This window comes from Marmota flaviventris, chromosome 15 (genome assembly GCF_047511675.1).
Source record: "Marmota flaviventris isolate mMarFla1 chromosome 15, mMarFla1.hap1, whole genome shotgun sequence".
NCBI classification, from domain to species: domain Eukaryota; kingdom Metazoa; phylum Chordata; class Mammalia; order Rodentia; family Sciuridae; genus Marmota; species Marmota flaviventris.
Genome location: NC_092512.1, coordinates 44,460,453 through 44,474,953, shown reverse-complemented (window position 1 = coordinate 44,474,953; position 14,501 = coordinate 44,460,453). Strand labels below are relative to the sequence as shown.

Below are 14,501 nucleotides of genomic sequence, written 5' to 3'. Positions count from 1 at the left end.
AAAAATACCATTTTGAACTCTTTAGATTTTAATATGGTTTGATGTGTTTCAATCCACTCTAATTTTTTCCTCCCCAGATCTTCAATATTTTTCATCTTAAACTAGTGGAGCTCTCAGAACTTGGCTCCTGTGTCCTTTTGATGTGATCTCATTCGTCTTTGATAACATCTTTGTCTCTGGCCTAAGGTATTCAAGGTTTATCTTGCACATTTCCTGCTCCAAACCTGAACCAGCTATTTTCCCTCTCTGCCTTTTCTATAGGAAACCATCCAGTGCCTCCTACCTTCACCAGGGAGGATCTCAGAATGTTTCTGTTTCTATGACACACCAATTCTACAGTTAAAGATTCTAAAGATAAATAATAAAGAACTCTAATCTTTGATGTGACATTACTTTCTTCATTTTCTACTTCTCTTCAAAGATCATGACTGAGAGATTGTTAATAAGAGCAATAAAGGGTCACGGACAAACTCAGATCGTTACTTTGAATGGGAAAAAAATAAGAAAGATGCCCTCAACTTTAGAACTATTGCCTGACCTGAAGAATCTATGTCTTCAAAATAATCTAATCTCCAAAGTGTGCCCTGAGATAAGCACCTTGACCCAGGTGAGGAATTGGGTATCTTTGGGTTGAGGGTGGAAATAGGAAGAGAGACAGAACAATAAGACTTTGATCTATGATGACATAGCTCTCTGGAGACTTAGTGTGGAGTGTTGTTGGAGAGGCATCAGAAGGTTTTCTTGCTTAGGGAATTACACATGGTAGGGAGAGGAGATGTTTCAATTTATTCATGTGCTCTTTGGCCTACATCTGGAATCAGGGGATTAGGTCTCTCTACCACACTCATCTTTCTGGAGGCTGTCATCTGGAAAAGGGCTAGAAGCCTGGGTCTGTTCTCTACCTTGGGGGCTCACATCTGGAAACAGGTTTGAGGATCCAGGAGAGGCTGTTCACCCTGAGGATGGTCCTTAAGCTTTTACAGAAGAAATGAAGAGACATTTAGGATGTAGAAAGGGAGTTCCTTTTCAATTTCCTGGAGCAGGTCAAAACTTTGAAATGGAGCATTGGCAAGGAATAGGAAGGAGGGGACATTCATTTCTTCTGAAATAGTCTTTAAAAGAAGGTTAATATTTTAAATAAGGAATGCCCTTCTTAAGGAGCAACAATCGACATGAATGAATCCCAGATGCTTGTGTTAAACATTTCTGTGTAACAATGTGAATCTCCAGCTGCGAAAAATCTTGAGGTTGAGAGAAGGCCAGGGATATTAACGTTGTTTTTTCTTTTTGTTCACTTCTAAACTGTCATTGCCAAAAGAACGTATAAGCAGCTAAGTCGTTTTAGCTCACTGATCTTTGAGTTCCAGAAACTAAATATCTTCTTATCTTCACTCTGCCTCATTGCCTTTTTAGGTTTAAAGAAGTTATTTGAGCTTGTTATCGATGGTTGTATCTTTACAAGAAATAGGGTAATGTTCACAAATTCCTCCCTTGGGTAGTAACTTCAAATAGCACACTTCTAAGGCAACAAGGATTTGAGCTTTTCTAATGAGTAGATGAATTTCTATGCAAAATGATTTAAGGTTTGACTAAACCATGATTGGATTCTCTCTCTTTGCTTGAATTTATTTCTGTTGTAATAATACTGTACATTGTTTCAAGAAAATGAAATTCTAAAAAAAAAGCTTAACATAAAAAACTATCTTTTGTGCCACCCTCCCTTATACCCAATGGTAACCTCTACAAAGAATCACCTTTAATTCTTTTTTCTTGACTTAGCCCATTTTAGATATTACTCTTCTTATTTTTTTATGATGTGTGTTATTTACATTCCATTCAGTTATAACCCTGACCAAATCTTTATTTTGCCTCTTGGAGAATTCTAAACTGTATATTGTTATTAAACAAATATCATTCAGATGGAGTCAATCTACCGTGATTATATTTTCTTTAGATACCATTTTGTTCTCTTGGAGTTTTTAATTGCCTTTCCTTTCCCTTTATACATTTGCCTTAACAAGGCCTCATTTAATCTCAAACTCAGTCATGTTAGATACTTTATCAAATGCTCTCTTCCCCAGTAGTTTCCATTCTCTATCCTCCTGCCCCAATATGAGTTGATTGCCATCTAGGTTTGCTGTCACTGTCAAGGCAGGACACCCCTTTGATACCTGTGTTGAAAGTAAATCATGGTTGGATCCCATTCCTCCAGTGTTGAAGATTGAACACCTGAGAAATGCTGAAGCAAAAGCAAAAAGTTTTATTTAAAGGAGGGAAGTGGGTGGGTGGGGGGGAGGAGCTCCTTTCTAGAGGAGGGGGTCCAAAGCTGGTGCCCCGGGAGTGAGGGTATCCTGCCCCTTTTATAGATTTCAGATTTCTTTTCTTCTTATGCCCCCTCCTCCTCTTATCTTTCCTCAGTGACCAAAAAGTTGAGTAACCAAAGGTGGGAAAGGGACTGTCCAGGGGTACAAGCAGGAAGGGAGCCATCCAGGGGATATTCATTAACAACTCCTTGCAGGGAGGAACAATTTCTTGGAGGCAGATAACCTTGGCAACAGGTTGGAGGAGGGGAAGTGCTCTGGAGGTATTAGCATTTTATTTTCTTTGAATCAGCCTCCATCTTCATGACCCATTTTCATAACCTCTCTAAAGACTCACCTTTAGTTATTTTTTCTTGACTTACCATTTATTACCTATTTTGACTGTCTTTTTGCCCTGTCTCACCTTTACTGCCCTCCTGATTGGACCCATGGTTTTTCTGTATTCCATATTTTCCCCCATATTCTTTTTTTTTAGGTTTTTTTTTTTTTTAGTGGTAATTCTCTAAATATCATCTTAGTCTGGGTATGTGATTTTTTTTTAATCTTTTTCATACCTGAAAGTGTCTGTATTCTTATTAAATATGGAAAATGACAAATCCCCAAAATAGTGAGCCCTGGGGGAATGAAAAGGAAAGCATACATTGAGAGCACTGATCCTTTCCCAATACATTCTTTCCGGGTGATAAAACAAAACATGGGGAAGAGGTGTCCATAAAACTTCAGAAAGGCAGTCTCTGGGAAGAGGCCAAAGCATTAATCTTTCTATAAACAAATCCTTTCCAGATATTAACTACCCCAGGCCCTCCAGTAGGTCTAATAAGATAAACCCCAGAGCCTGACTGCTGACCCTAGACTCCCTCCCATTTCTCCCAGTAAAACAGACCTCCAATTTTTGAGTGCCCAATTTTGACACGTGCCGCAGTCTGGCTGGGCACAAAATAACCGAGCCGCCACACAGCCTTGTAGGTTCAAAACAGGAACTCCTTTATTCTCCACACTCCCGCGAATGCCACGCACGTGGCCTTCTCCAGGGACACACACACCACACACCAACTGGAAAAATCCCTCCTCCAGCACTTCCCCAACCAATGGGAATTCTCCGGGAATCCCTGTGAGAACTCCAAAGTAGCGGGCGCCTGAGGCAGCAAGAGCTACCCCATTGCCCAACAGTAAAGGTCAAATATACAATACAATCAATCCAGCATCACAGCAATTATATATAGCTTAACTCAAATCATCATCTCAATGGTTCCCTGGCGTCACCTTTCAACCACTCCATTCTGGCAAAAATGCCATTCATTCCGACTTGGCTATCGCTCTCAGCAGACACGCTCATTAATTAAGTCACCTCTCAGTATAACCTTCATAAGCCCAGTCCCCTCCTTTGTTCAGGAAAGTGGGTCCATTCCCATTTGTGTAGTCCCATTTCTGAATAAAGGCTGAAATGATCTGTGAAGTTTGCATCTGGCCTGGTCTCTTTGTTCTAGCAAATCTTTCTTACATTTGATTAATAGTTTTTGTAGTAAAGACTTATATGCTCTAAAATACACTTTGGGGGTGGTAGTGGTGCAACAGTCTGATTGATTGCCCATAGCATTGTCTTCATTTTGTGACTTCTTTGGTGCTTCTTTCCTCATTATGTCTACTATTCCCGAGTAACCCTAAGTTTTTACTTCAATTTACTCTCAATTTCTTCAAGAAGGAACTGTATCAATTCTTCTTATTATCAATATTTTTTGGGGGGTGGGGGTACTGGGGATTAAACTCAGGGGCACTCAACCTCTGAGCCACATCTGCAACACTATTTTGTATTTTATTTAGAGACAAGGTCTCACTGAGTTATTTAGCGCCTGGCTTTTGCTGATGCTGGCTTTGAATTCTCCATCCTCTTGCTTTAGCCTCCCAAGTCACGGGGATTACAGTAGTGGGCCATACTATGCCTGGCTCAACTCTTATTTTTAAAGAAGAAATCACATTGCTACAAATTCAACTGATTTGAAACTTGGCTACTTTTGGTCCATCTTTAAAGAGCTTTACAAGGTTGATTTGTAAGGGTCTGGCGAACGACGGAGGAAGAGACCACCAAGAGACCGACTCATGCAACCGCAGAAGGGGGTTTATTGAGAATCCAGCGCACTGGGGCTCCGTGCTCACTCAACAAGGGAGAGCAGCCCAGAGCCCCGAGCAGGGGTTGAGCAGTGCTTAAGTACACTTTTTGGGGAGGGCGGGGACTTTACATACATCACAGTCTCCTTTAACAAATCACCATACACCGTGGGAAAATCAAACAACAATTCTTAGACATGATCAGTACATTCATTGGCGGGAACAGGTCGGGCGGGAAGGGGGGGTACATTCAAACTGATTGGTTTGGGCCCTGAATGCCTTCGTGCCAAACTGCACAGGGTCCAGGTTATTTATCTACTGGACAGTCCCGGGAATTGTTTTAACAGCTATAGGAATTTCAGGTTTTGGGTGTAGCATAGGAACTTAACAATACCTGGTCCTTTACATTTTAACTCAGGCTTTGCAGCTTAGAAACTTTACAATACCCGGTCTTTTACACTTTAACTTCAATTTCTTTTACTCTTACAGATTCAGGCTAATGGCATTAAGCAATGTAACTGTTCATGAAATAGTAGTTTTTCTTAAAGACTAGTATTTTTTTCTTAAAAAAACAAGTAGTTTTTTTCGAAGATTGTGGGATTTTGAAATTCAAAACAAAAATATTTACCCTTTGTAATGGAAGTTCTAGAAGCAACTACAAAAGAATGTACAGGAAATACTTGAAGAATGGATATAGATTTTGACACAATTCAGAAATATTTCTCAGCCATGCAACTGCTAATAAAAAGAGCGAGAGAGAGAGAGAGAGAGAGAGAGAGAGAAAGAGAGAGAGAGAGATTGAAAATAAGAGGAAGTGCTGTGATATAGAAGTGTAGCAATAACTGTACTGGTTCAGCCACTTTTTAGTTAAATAGAAGGCACTTAATCTCTATGGGTCTTGCCAACCTAAGGAACATACAGAGAAAGATTCTCCAAAGATTAGCACATTTATTTGGAACTAGTAGAATACTGCAATATAAATATATGTGACATGGTAAACTATGTGTGTGTTCAAAGATGTTGAGGCAAGGGGAAATTTTTAAAAGCAAAATGAGGAGGATTATGTAAATTACTTTGATAGAATAATCCTGGGCCACAAGGCTGGTGACAAATTTGAGAAGACAACTCCTGAATAGGAGTCCTGGCAGAAGTTTTCTCCTGCAAGGTTGTGGTTCTGGTGGTCTTTTGTCAATGGTTGTTGTTATCAAGCATGCTACAAACATGATTTTCTCCTTCATAATCTCCCAGCTTTATTATTATTATTATTATTATTATTATTATTATTATTGTTTATGTTTTTGTTTGGGCTTCACAAATTAACTTCATTTTGATTCTGACTCCTTTTACAACCTCAATTTCTGTCTTCATTTATTAAATACACAACACTATTGAGCACCTGGAAACTGGTAATTCAGCAATGAGCAAAACATGGAAATCTTGCCTTCACAGGATTTACTTCTTGTCAGAAGAGTTGTAGGAAACAACCAATTAGGAGGCGAGGGGATTATTAGAACTCAGGAGAAAAACAAAGCAGGGCAAAAGAGTGGGGCTTGTGGTATCCTCTGAAATGTTGAATGACCTGTGATGAAAAGTGTCCTTGTGGTCTTTATAACTTGAGATATACATGCCATACTTCAGTAAACATAACAATCCTTATTGTAACATTTTCCCGTATAAAATCCACAATGTAATTTTCAAAAGTTAGTTTGAATTCTTTCTTGCATTGCTGTAAATTATACACTTCGTCAATAATGATTTTAAAACTATCTATCCATCCACTACTTTTGTTGATATTGTGCTTATCTTTTACTACCTTTTCTTTAATCATCACAGGAATTCCAGTTTAATATAGTTTGGGGATTATATTAGATGACAATATCTATAAATCTCCATAGCTGGCACATGGGAACTTTTCAATATATTTTTGTTGCTAATATAATTAATGTTACCATTAGGATGTAACTAACAACAATGATAAAAATAAAGGGGTTTAGTTCTTTGGAGAATTCCAATTCTCTCTTTTCCTTTATATGTGTGTGTGTGTGTGTGTGTGTGTGTGTGTGTGTGTGTATACATATGTTTATATTAGTTGTTGATAGACCTTCTTTTATTTATATGGTGCCAAGAACGGAACCCAGTGCCTCACATGTGCCATGCAAGTGAGCCACTGCTGAGCCATAGCCCAGCCCCTCTCTCTCTTCTTTTTGATATTTTTTGTTTTGTTTTATTTGTTAATTTGACTGATGAAGCTCTGAACAATTCTAACCACTTGTAATGACTAGGAAAAAAGGGTTAAGTTTTTATAATTTATGATGATTTTTGTTATATCCTTCACAGAATGCAGTGTATTAAGATAGTCTTGATAATTCTTTGGTTCCTAAAACAAGCATACCACTTTTACATTTCTGCACTCACAAGCCAATAGAATAACATCAATCACTTATTGAGAGACAGATACCAGAGCAGGAGATCCTCATTCATTTTATGTAATCCTGCGAGGGAATTGCTACCCTCCAGCTGTTATTAAAAGTATTGTTCAGGAAGAGGTTAAGTCACATGTCAAAGGTCACCTAACCAGTGAATACATTTATAAAATGAGGTCTCTTCTGAGGTTGTTTTCAGTTCTATTATTTTGCTAGTCTATATATTTAGTGTGAAATTTCTCAGAGTATGGTTTTCAATCTACAGTTCTTAAAAAAAAAAAAAATAAGAATCAGGTTGACTGAAGGTGGCCAGCTTGGACACTATGTGGAATTGCCCTTGTTTGTGTACACATTCTTTTATCAAATGTATCCCATTTACTTCTTTATGTTTAAGCTGGTCCTGAGAATATAGGTGCGAGAAAACTGTTGCTTCTCCTTCATGTTTAGGGATTAAATCAAATGTTAATATATATAAAACTCCATAGCTAGCACATGGAACTTTCAATACATTTTAGCTACTATTATAATTGGTATTACCATTATGATGTAACTAACAATAATGAAACAAAACAAACAGGGGAGGGTCTTTAATGAATATAGATCTTCCTTCTCCTCCACTCGTCCTTTTGCTAATTTGACTAGTGAAGATCTGGAAAAGTTCAATTACCTGTAGAGACAGGAAAAAAATGAGTTGATTTCTTATAATTTATGCTGAATGTATTTAGCTTATTATTGTTGAAACGTTGAGATGTCAATAATTTATAAATAATTACTGTATGAATTTTGAGGGCAAAACTGTCTTGTTTCTAGTGCCTGGCACCTAGTAAGCCATGTATTGTCACCTCAAGTGGAATACAATGGAAGCAATTTTCAAAGTCCAACTTAAATGAACACAATACTCTTATGATTATGGAATCATCTAGGAAAATGTTTTCTTAAAGGCAAATAAGACATCATTTTAAAATCCCCAAAGAAACAAACAGCTGTCATGTCTAATTGTGTTAGCATTGTTGAAATGCATCACAAGGTTCCATGGCAGTGTGGCAATGTTCCCTTTAAGCTGCTCACATGAGTGGGTTGCCTGGGACAAACCCTGGTCTGCCATAGCTTTTTATTTGACCATAAACAATTGACAGTAAATAAGACCAACTCAAAGCAGAGTTGAATAGCTTATAAATTTGTTATTGTGTCCTCAGTCTCTCCATTTCATATGTTTACTGTTCTTATCACCCCAACCCAATTAATTTTGTTCATTCATTCATATAATTAATAACTAGTTATATATGCCTGAAGTAGTCTAGGTACTCTGCTAGGTAGTGACAATATAAAAAGGAACAAAACATCCATGTGTCCCTGTTCTCAGGTTTAGTTAGGAAAGGCAATAAATATATAGATAAATGTAAAATTGTAATTGCAAAAAGTGTTATGAAAGACAATTGCTTTATGCTATTTGAGTCTCTAGTCAGAGAAGTCAGAGAATTTGATCCTGTGGAAGTTCTAAAATAATGAAGGAGAGAGTTATATAGAGGAATAGGAGAAGAATGATTGTAGGTAGATTTTTCCCTCTTTGGGCATTGAGTCTCACTTTCAATCCTACCAAAACAGAGAGGATCTGATATTATTTATACCATTTATCAGCATCAGGTCTTTCCTTTCTTTTGTCCAACCCATTGAAAACCTCTTCTTTCTCCATCATCTATATGAAAACCTCTTCTTTTCTAAGCCTGGCTATCAAAGAAGGGATTCATTATCCTGGTTTATTGTATCCTGTTTTGGTACAGGGACACGTAGTGAGTTCCTTTTTTCCAAGCTACTTTCATTCCTTCCTTCATCTGCTTCTATGCTCAGGCTTGCTTGGGAGGCTGAGGCAGGATGATTGTGAGTTCAAAGCCAGCCTCAGCAACTTATTGAGGCCCTAATCAACTCAGTGAGACCCTGTCTCTAAATAAAATAAAAAGGGCTGGGGATGTGCTCAGTGGCTAAATGCCCCCAATTTCAATCACTGTTACTCCCCGCAAAAAAAAAAAATCCCAGTGGTATATTATACAAAAATAGAAAAACAATCCTTAAGTGCGAAAAAGGTCCTGAGTAGCCAAAGCAATCTTGAGCAAGAAGAAGAAAGTTGAAGGCATCATAATTCCTGGTTTCAAAATACATTACAAAGTCATAGCAATCAAAACTGCATGGTTTTGCCATAAAATAAGACAATGGAACAAAGTAGCCCAGGAATAAATCCATACATTTGTAGTGCACTTATCTTTGATGATAGTCCAAGAACCCACAACTACAAAAGTATAGTCCCTTTACTAAATCCATGTGGAGAATAAGAAAATTGAGTCTGTATTTCATACCATATGCCAACATGAACTCAGAATGGATTGAAGATTTAAATATAAGACCCTAAACAGTAAAATTACTAGAAGGAAACATAAGGGAAAAGTTTATTGGCATTGCTTTAGGGCAATGATTCTTTTAGAACATGACACTAGTATACAATAAAAGTAAACAGACAAATAGGACTACATCAATACACAAAAGCTTCTGCATAGCAAAGGATACAATCAATAATGTGAAAAGGAATCCTATGGGAGGGAAAATATATTTACAAATTCTGTATATAACAGGGGGTTGATTCCTAAAATATGTAAATAACTAAAGAACTAAATAGAAAAAAAATCAAATAATCTGATTAAAAATGAGTAAAAGGACTTAAATAGACATTGCTCAAAAGAAGCCATTAGTCATTAATGTAAATACAAACAAAACCAAAATGGGTTGGCATTTTATATCTGAAAGATTGGCTATGATCAGAAAGAGGAAAGATACCAATTGTTGGTGAGGATGTAAAGAAAGGGAATCTTTGTGTACCATTGGTGGGATTATAAATTGGTATAGCCACTTTGGAAAACAGTGTGAAATTTCCTCAAAAAATAAAAAATAGAACTACCTTTATAATCCAGCATTTCCACCTTTGGTTATATATCCAAAGGAAATACAATCAGTATGTGGAAGAGACATATGCACTCCTCTGTTCATTATGTCATTATTCACAAAAGATGAAATATGGAAATAACTTAAAGGTCCATCAATGGTTGAATGAAAAAGTGTTTGTGTGTGTGTGTGTGTGTGTGTGTGTGTGTTAGAACGAGTGAATTTCTGTCATTTGTGACAACATAGACGAACCTCATAAATAAGTTAAGTGAAATAGGTCAGACACAGGAAGACATACTACGTGTGATCACTTTATGTGGAATCTAAAAAACTCAAACTCTTAGAAATAGAGTATACAATGGTGGTTACATGGGAGATGGGGAGATGTACGTTTACAGGTAAAATGTTCAGTTTTACATTGTTAAAAAAACCTCTGTAGATGTAACGATCAATTATATTGCTAGAGGTAATATTATTGCATATTTGAAATTTGCTAAGAGAGCAGATCTTGTGTTTCTAAACACACAAACACACACACACACACAAAGTTACAAGAAAAAGTTTAGAACCTTGGGTAGAGAAAGATGCTAAATAGTAGAATGAGATTTTGTTTGTGGGCTATCTATTTTAATCAGAAGCTGAACTCATCTCCTGGCAGGTAACATATTTGTGAGAAGGGGACCTACAGGAACTTTGTGAACTCGGGGGCTCACGCATAATCGATAGTGGCAGTCTAGCTAGTACCCAACTCTAGTGGATTTTTGCCTCATCTGGATTGTGTTTAAGGTTTTGTTGCAATCAGACCACTTACAAAAGCTTCTATTAGTCATACCCATTGTCCAAGCTGATTTTAGATGTAATTCAGTAAATAGAATCCATTACTCTCCAAGTGTTAAATTGCACAGGAACGTTTCTCTCAATTATTCTAGTCTAAAAGTGTTTCTTAAGTGTCTCTTAGTTTTTGAGGGTTCCCCTTTAGTAATTTGTAATATAAAGTGATTTTCTAAATTCATTCAAACTAGAAGAGAAAATAGGTTTGTCATTAGTAACTGTGGCCCACAACTGTGGTTAGAGAGTTATTAGTGTGAAGCAGGCTGACTTCTAGGCCCATGGCTGACCATGCACATGGAGATCCTACCAATCCTATTGCATATTTATGGATAGTGTGCCTGCAGCTAAACCTAACAGGCATGGTTTGCCTTGTACTGAGTAATTAATGTGTGTTTGTAATTTAATCATGATTTAAACTGTATTAAACTTTGTGCCCCATGCCTTTAAAAAAAAGTGACTGTGACTGTAGAAATATTTGAAAAAATGAGCTAGAAGTTAAGAAAGCAAACAGGTTTAAAATTTGAAAATAAGTAGAAGTGTGTGTGTGTGTGTGTGTGTGTGTGTGTGTGTGTGTAAAATACCTAATGCATTTCTAGCACCATGTGTAACATTTTCTCCCAGGACCTGGGCCCAAAAGGTTATAGTTAGTAATTAATAATAGCTGTTATTTGCCAGGCACCTCATAGTACTGTCACTAATTCTTTTCTTTTCTTCCTTTCTTTTTTTTCTAAGTGTTGTATTTTTTTATCTTTATTTTATTTATTTATATGTGATTCTGAGGATTGAACCCAGTGCTTCACACATTCTAGGCAAGTACTCTATCACTGAGATACAGCCCCAGCCCCTGATGCCAATTCTTAAAACTGCTTTAAGAAGAAGATACTACTAGCATCCCCATTTTCAAAAAGAAACAGAGGCTTACGAACTTGAGTGACTTGCCCAAGATCAGGTAGCTAGTACACTGCATAGGGGATGGTTTCCAAAGCCTGTGCTTTGACTATTGCACAATATGCACACAAATAAAAGAAGTGTACTTAAAGTCTACATTCAATGAGTGTATGTGAGACAATTCCATTTTGTGTGTGCATTTGTAGGTGTATGTGTATATGTACGATCATTTTGAGCAAGAGTAAGTTCTCCTTGAAAATAGATAGTGTAGTTGGTATAATAAGTTGGGAGTGTAAATCATAGAGCCAAGAGACATTATTTCACTCTAAATCACAGTTTGGGCCTTGGATTCAGTTTCCTTTAAAATCAGTGTTATTGTGAGGTCCATATTAGTGTTCAAGACTATTTATCACATACTGAATTCCACTTAAGTGTTAGCACTTAGTATTATCATTAATAAATTAATCAGTTACTTTTTCTTCTTAAATTTTGTATGTACTTCTCTCCTACTTATACAAAGACTGCTGCTATACATTTAAGCTAGATTTTATAATCCAAAGGCATCAATGAACACTGACATGCTTTCCTCCTATTCAGTTTGAAAGAAGAACTATATCCACCTCAAAGCAGGTCACTGCAAGGTTAAGTTAGAGATATGAGGGGGCCATTGGAATTAAATAAATTTAGGAAAAGTTGGGAGAGAGAAAGATACTATTTGTGGCAAGTGTACAAAACCAAGAAAAGGCTACAGGGAGGTTGAAAACAGGATGTATTAGGTAGGGAATTATTATTGGGCAATTATTTAGGTATTACCTAGTAGAGTTGGGTAAAGGAATCTAAGTGATAATACATCCCATTCTTTGCATCTTCTGCTATGCAATGTCATAGACAGGCATAATGAGCACTAGTACTAAGGGACAGAAGTGAAAAGATGCATTTAAGAGCAATTTTGATAGTGGAAATTGGTGATAGTTGATTTAGTTGGAGGAAGACAAAAAAGTTCTAGGTGATTCCTGTTTTAGTGCAAAAGGACCGAGTCAGGTGCAAACTTCATGGATCAGCACAGCCTTTATTCAGTGGTGAAATCACATATCTGATGGACCACTTTCCTGGTGGAAAATTAGTCATTGGCCAAAGTGGGAATCTGTGCTTATATAGATTACACTGAGAGGTGACTTAAATTAATGAGCATGTCAATTTGGGGACTCAGGAATTTGAGATCTGTTTTTACTGGGCAAGATGGACGGTCTGGGGAAGGATTTGTTTTGGGAAAGATCAATGTTTTGGCTTTTTCCCAGAGACTGTCATTCCAGGCTTGATGGATGTCTCCTCCCCAGGGCTTGTCTTGTCACTGGGAAAGAATGTATTGGGAAAGGGTCAATGTTATCAATGTGTGTTGCATTCTTCCTCATTTCCTCTTCCTAGGACACACGATCTTGGGGTTTGTCATTTTCCATATTTAATAATTCCAAAGTTTGACCATCAAAATATAATAAGAACAATGGGTGTATTGTCCTTAGTAGAGATGGGAAAAACATATCTAGCTTGTTCTGCAGTCTTGTCTAGTTTTAGGCTTTGAATTAAGAGTGACCCTCTGGAGATGACTTAGGAGCCAAAACCAACAAGATACAATTTTTACAGAGTTAAATGTAAATCATACATTTAGGTTAAGAAAAGAATTCAGTTGCACAAGTTCAGGATGTGGGTTATCTGCTTGACAGCTAACTTAGGGGGGTTTGTTGGCCACAGGCAAAATTAATTATGCACCAACAATGTGCCCTGTTGCTGAAAGAGTGCATGCCATGTTAGAATGCATTAACACGAGTGTAATCATCTGCCCTAGGGAGACCCAGTGGTCCCACCAGCATCTGTGCTATGAGCTCTCATTTCTCATCTCACCCCAGGCACCACATCTTCAGAGGGGAGCACTCAGAAAGATTAGAGAGCAGTCAGGATGGTCAGGGGTCTGGAAATTATGTCCTAAGGGACATGGTTAGGGGAGAATGGAGCACATTTAGGAAGAATATGATCACAATCTTCAAAAATGTAAGATTGTTACATAGGAGAATAAAACTATTTTTTATTGTTGATGTGGAAGAATTATTTAGAAGTTACAGAAAGCCAAATTACAAAAGGTAATGAATAGATGAAATTTTTGAACAGGATAAAAGAGCTCCTGTTACTGATGTGTTCATGAGGAAATGCCCAACTGTGTTTTTATGTTGGACTTGATGACTTATAAAAAGTACTTCTAATTGTGAGATGCTCTAACTCCCTGTGTCATGGGTTTATAAGAAGTTATCAACAAGAGGCTACATGCTAATTTCCAAAGGATAGAGGAGTTACTAAGAATACCAACAGAAGTTCATTCTTTAGATAATTATTGAAGTAAAGCAGGCTTTAAAACTTATCAGGTTGTATATTATATAACTAAAAACCTTTCTTTAGGAACTATCCACAACCATGCAGTGTTACTAATGAAACATGGCAAAAACTCTTTCCTGTGGGGTGGTAGTATTAGTGTGTGTATGTGTTTATTTCTGCAGATCTTTTCAGTAAACCATTTTGAACAATCTTATCAAGGAGTCCTAAATTTCTCACTTCAAACATCTCCTCCTCAGAGAGACCTTTTCTCACAATCTAACCTGACCTCATGTTACTTTTCATCTCCTTTTCCTGGTTTCTTTCCTTCATGTCTAGCACTGAGAACTAAAGGGAATTGGTGGTCTGTTTTTTACTTACTTGTTGTCTGCCATACTTCTCAACATAGAAGCAGGATCTTTTGGATCTTGTTCACAGTGGTACTTCTAACATTCAGAAGAGAGCTCCCAGTATGTAATAAACACATGATAAATATAACTGAATTCATGAAGCATCTAGGTTGTGAGACATTTCTCAAGGTAACTCAGTCTTTTCCTCAGTGTCCCTGCACCTTATGTGTAATTTAAATAATATGTGTAGAAGCCTGCATGTTTGCCAAGGCAACAGAATGGGAATACTG

General features: G+C 37.2%; 1 protein-coding gene across 2 annotated transcripts in view; it reads left to right on the top strand.

The window, feature by feature from the left end:
• Positions 1 to 424: 424 nt before the first annotated feature.
• Lrrc69 (leucine rich repeat containing 69) overlaps positions 425 to 14,501 on the top strand; it is a 116,070-nt gene continuing 101,993 nt past the window's right edge. For both annotated transcript variants that reach the window (XM_027953266.1, XM_071602431.1), the window contains exon 1: positions 425 to 607. In XM_027953266.1, the coding sequence (XP_027809067.1) occupies positions 425 to 607 (183 nt within the window). The remainder of the gene's footprint in view (positions 608 to 14,501) is intronic.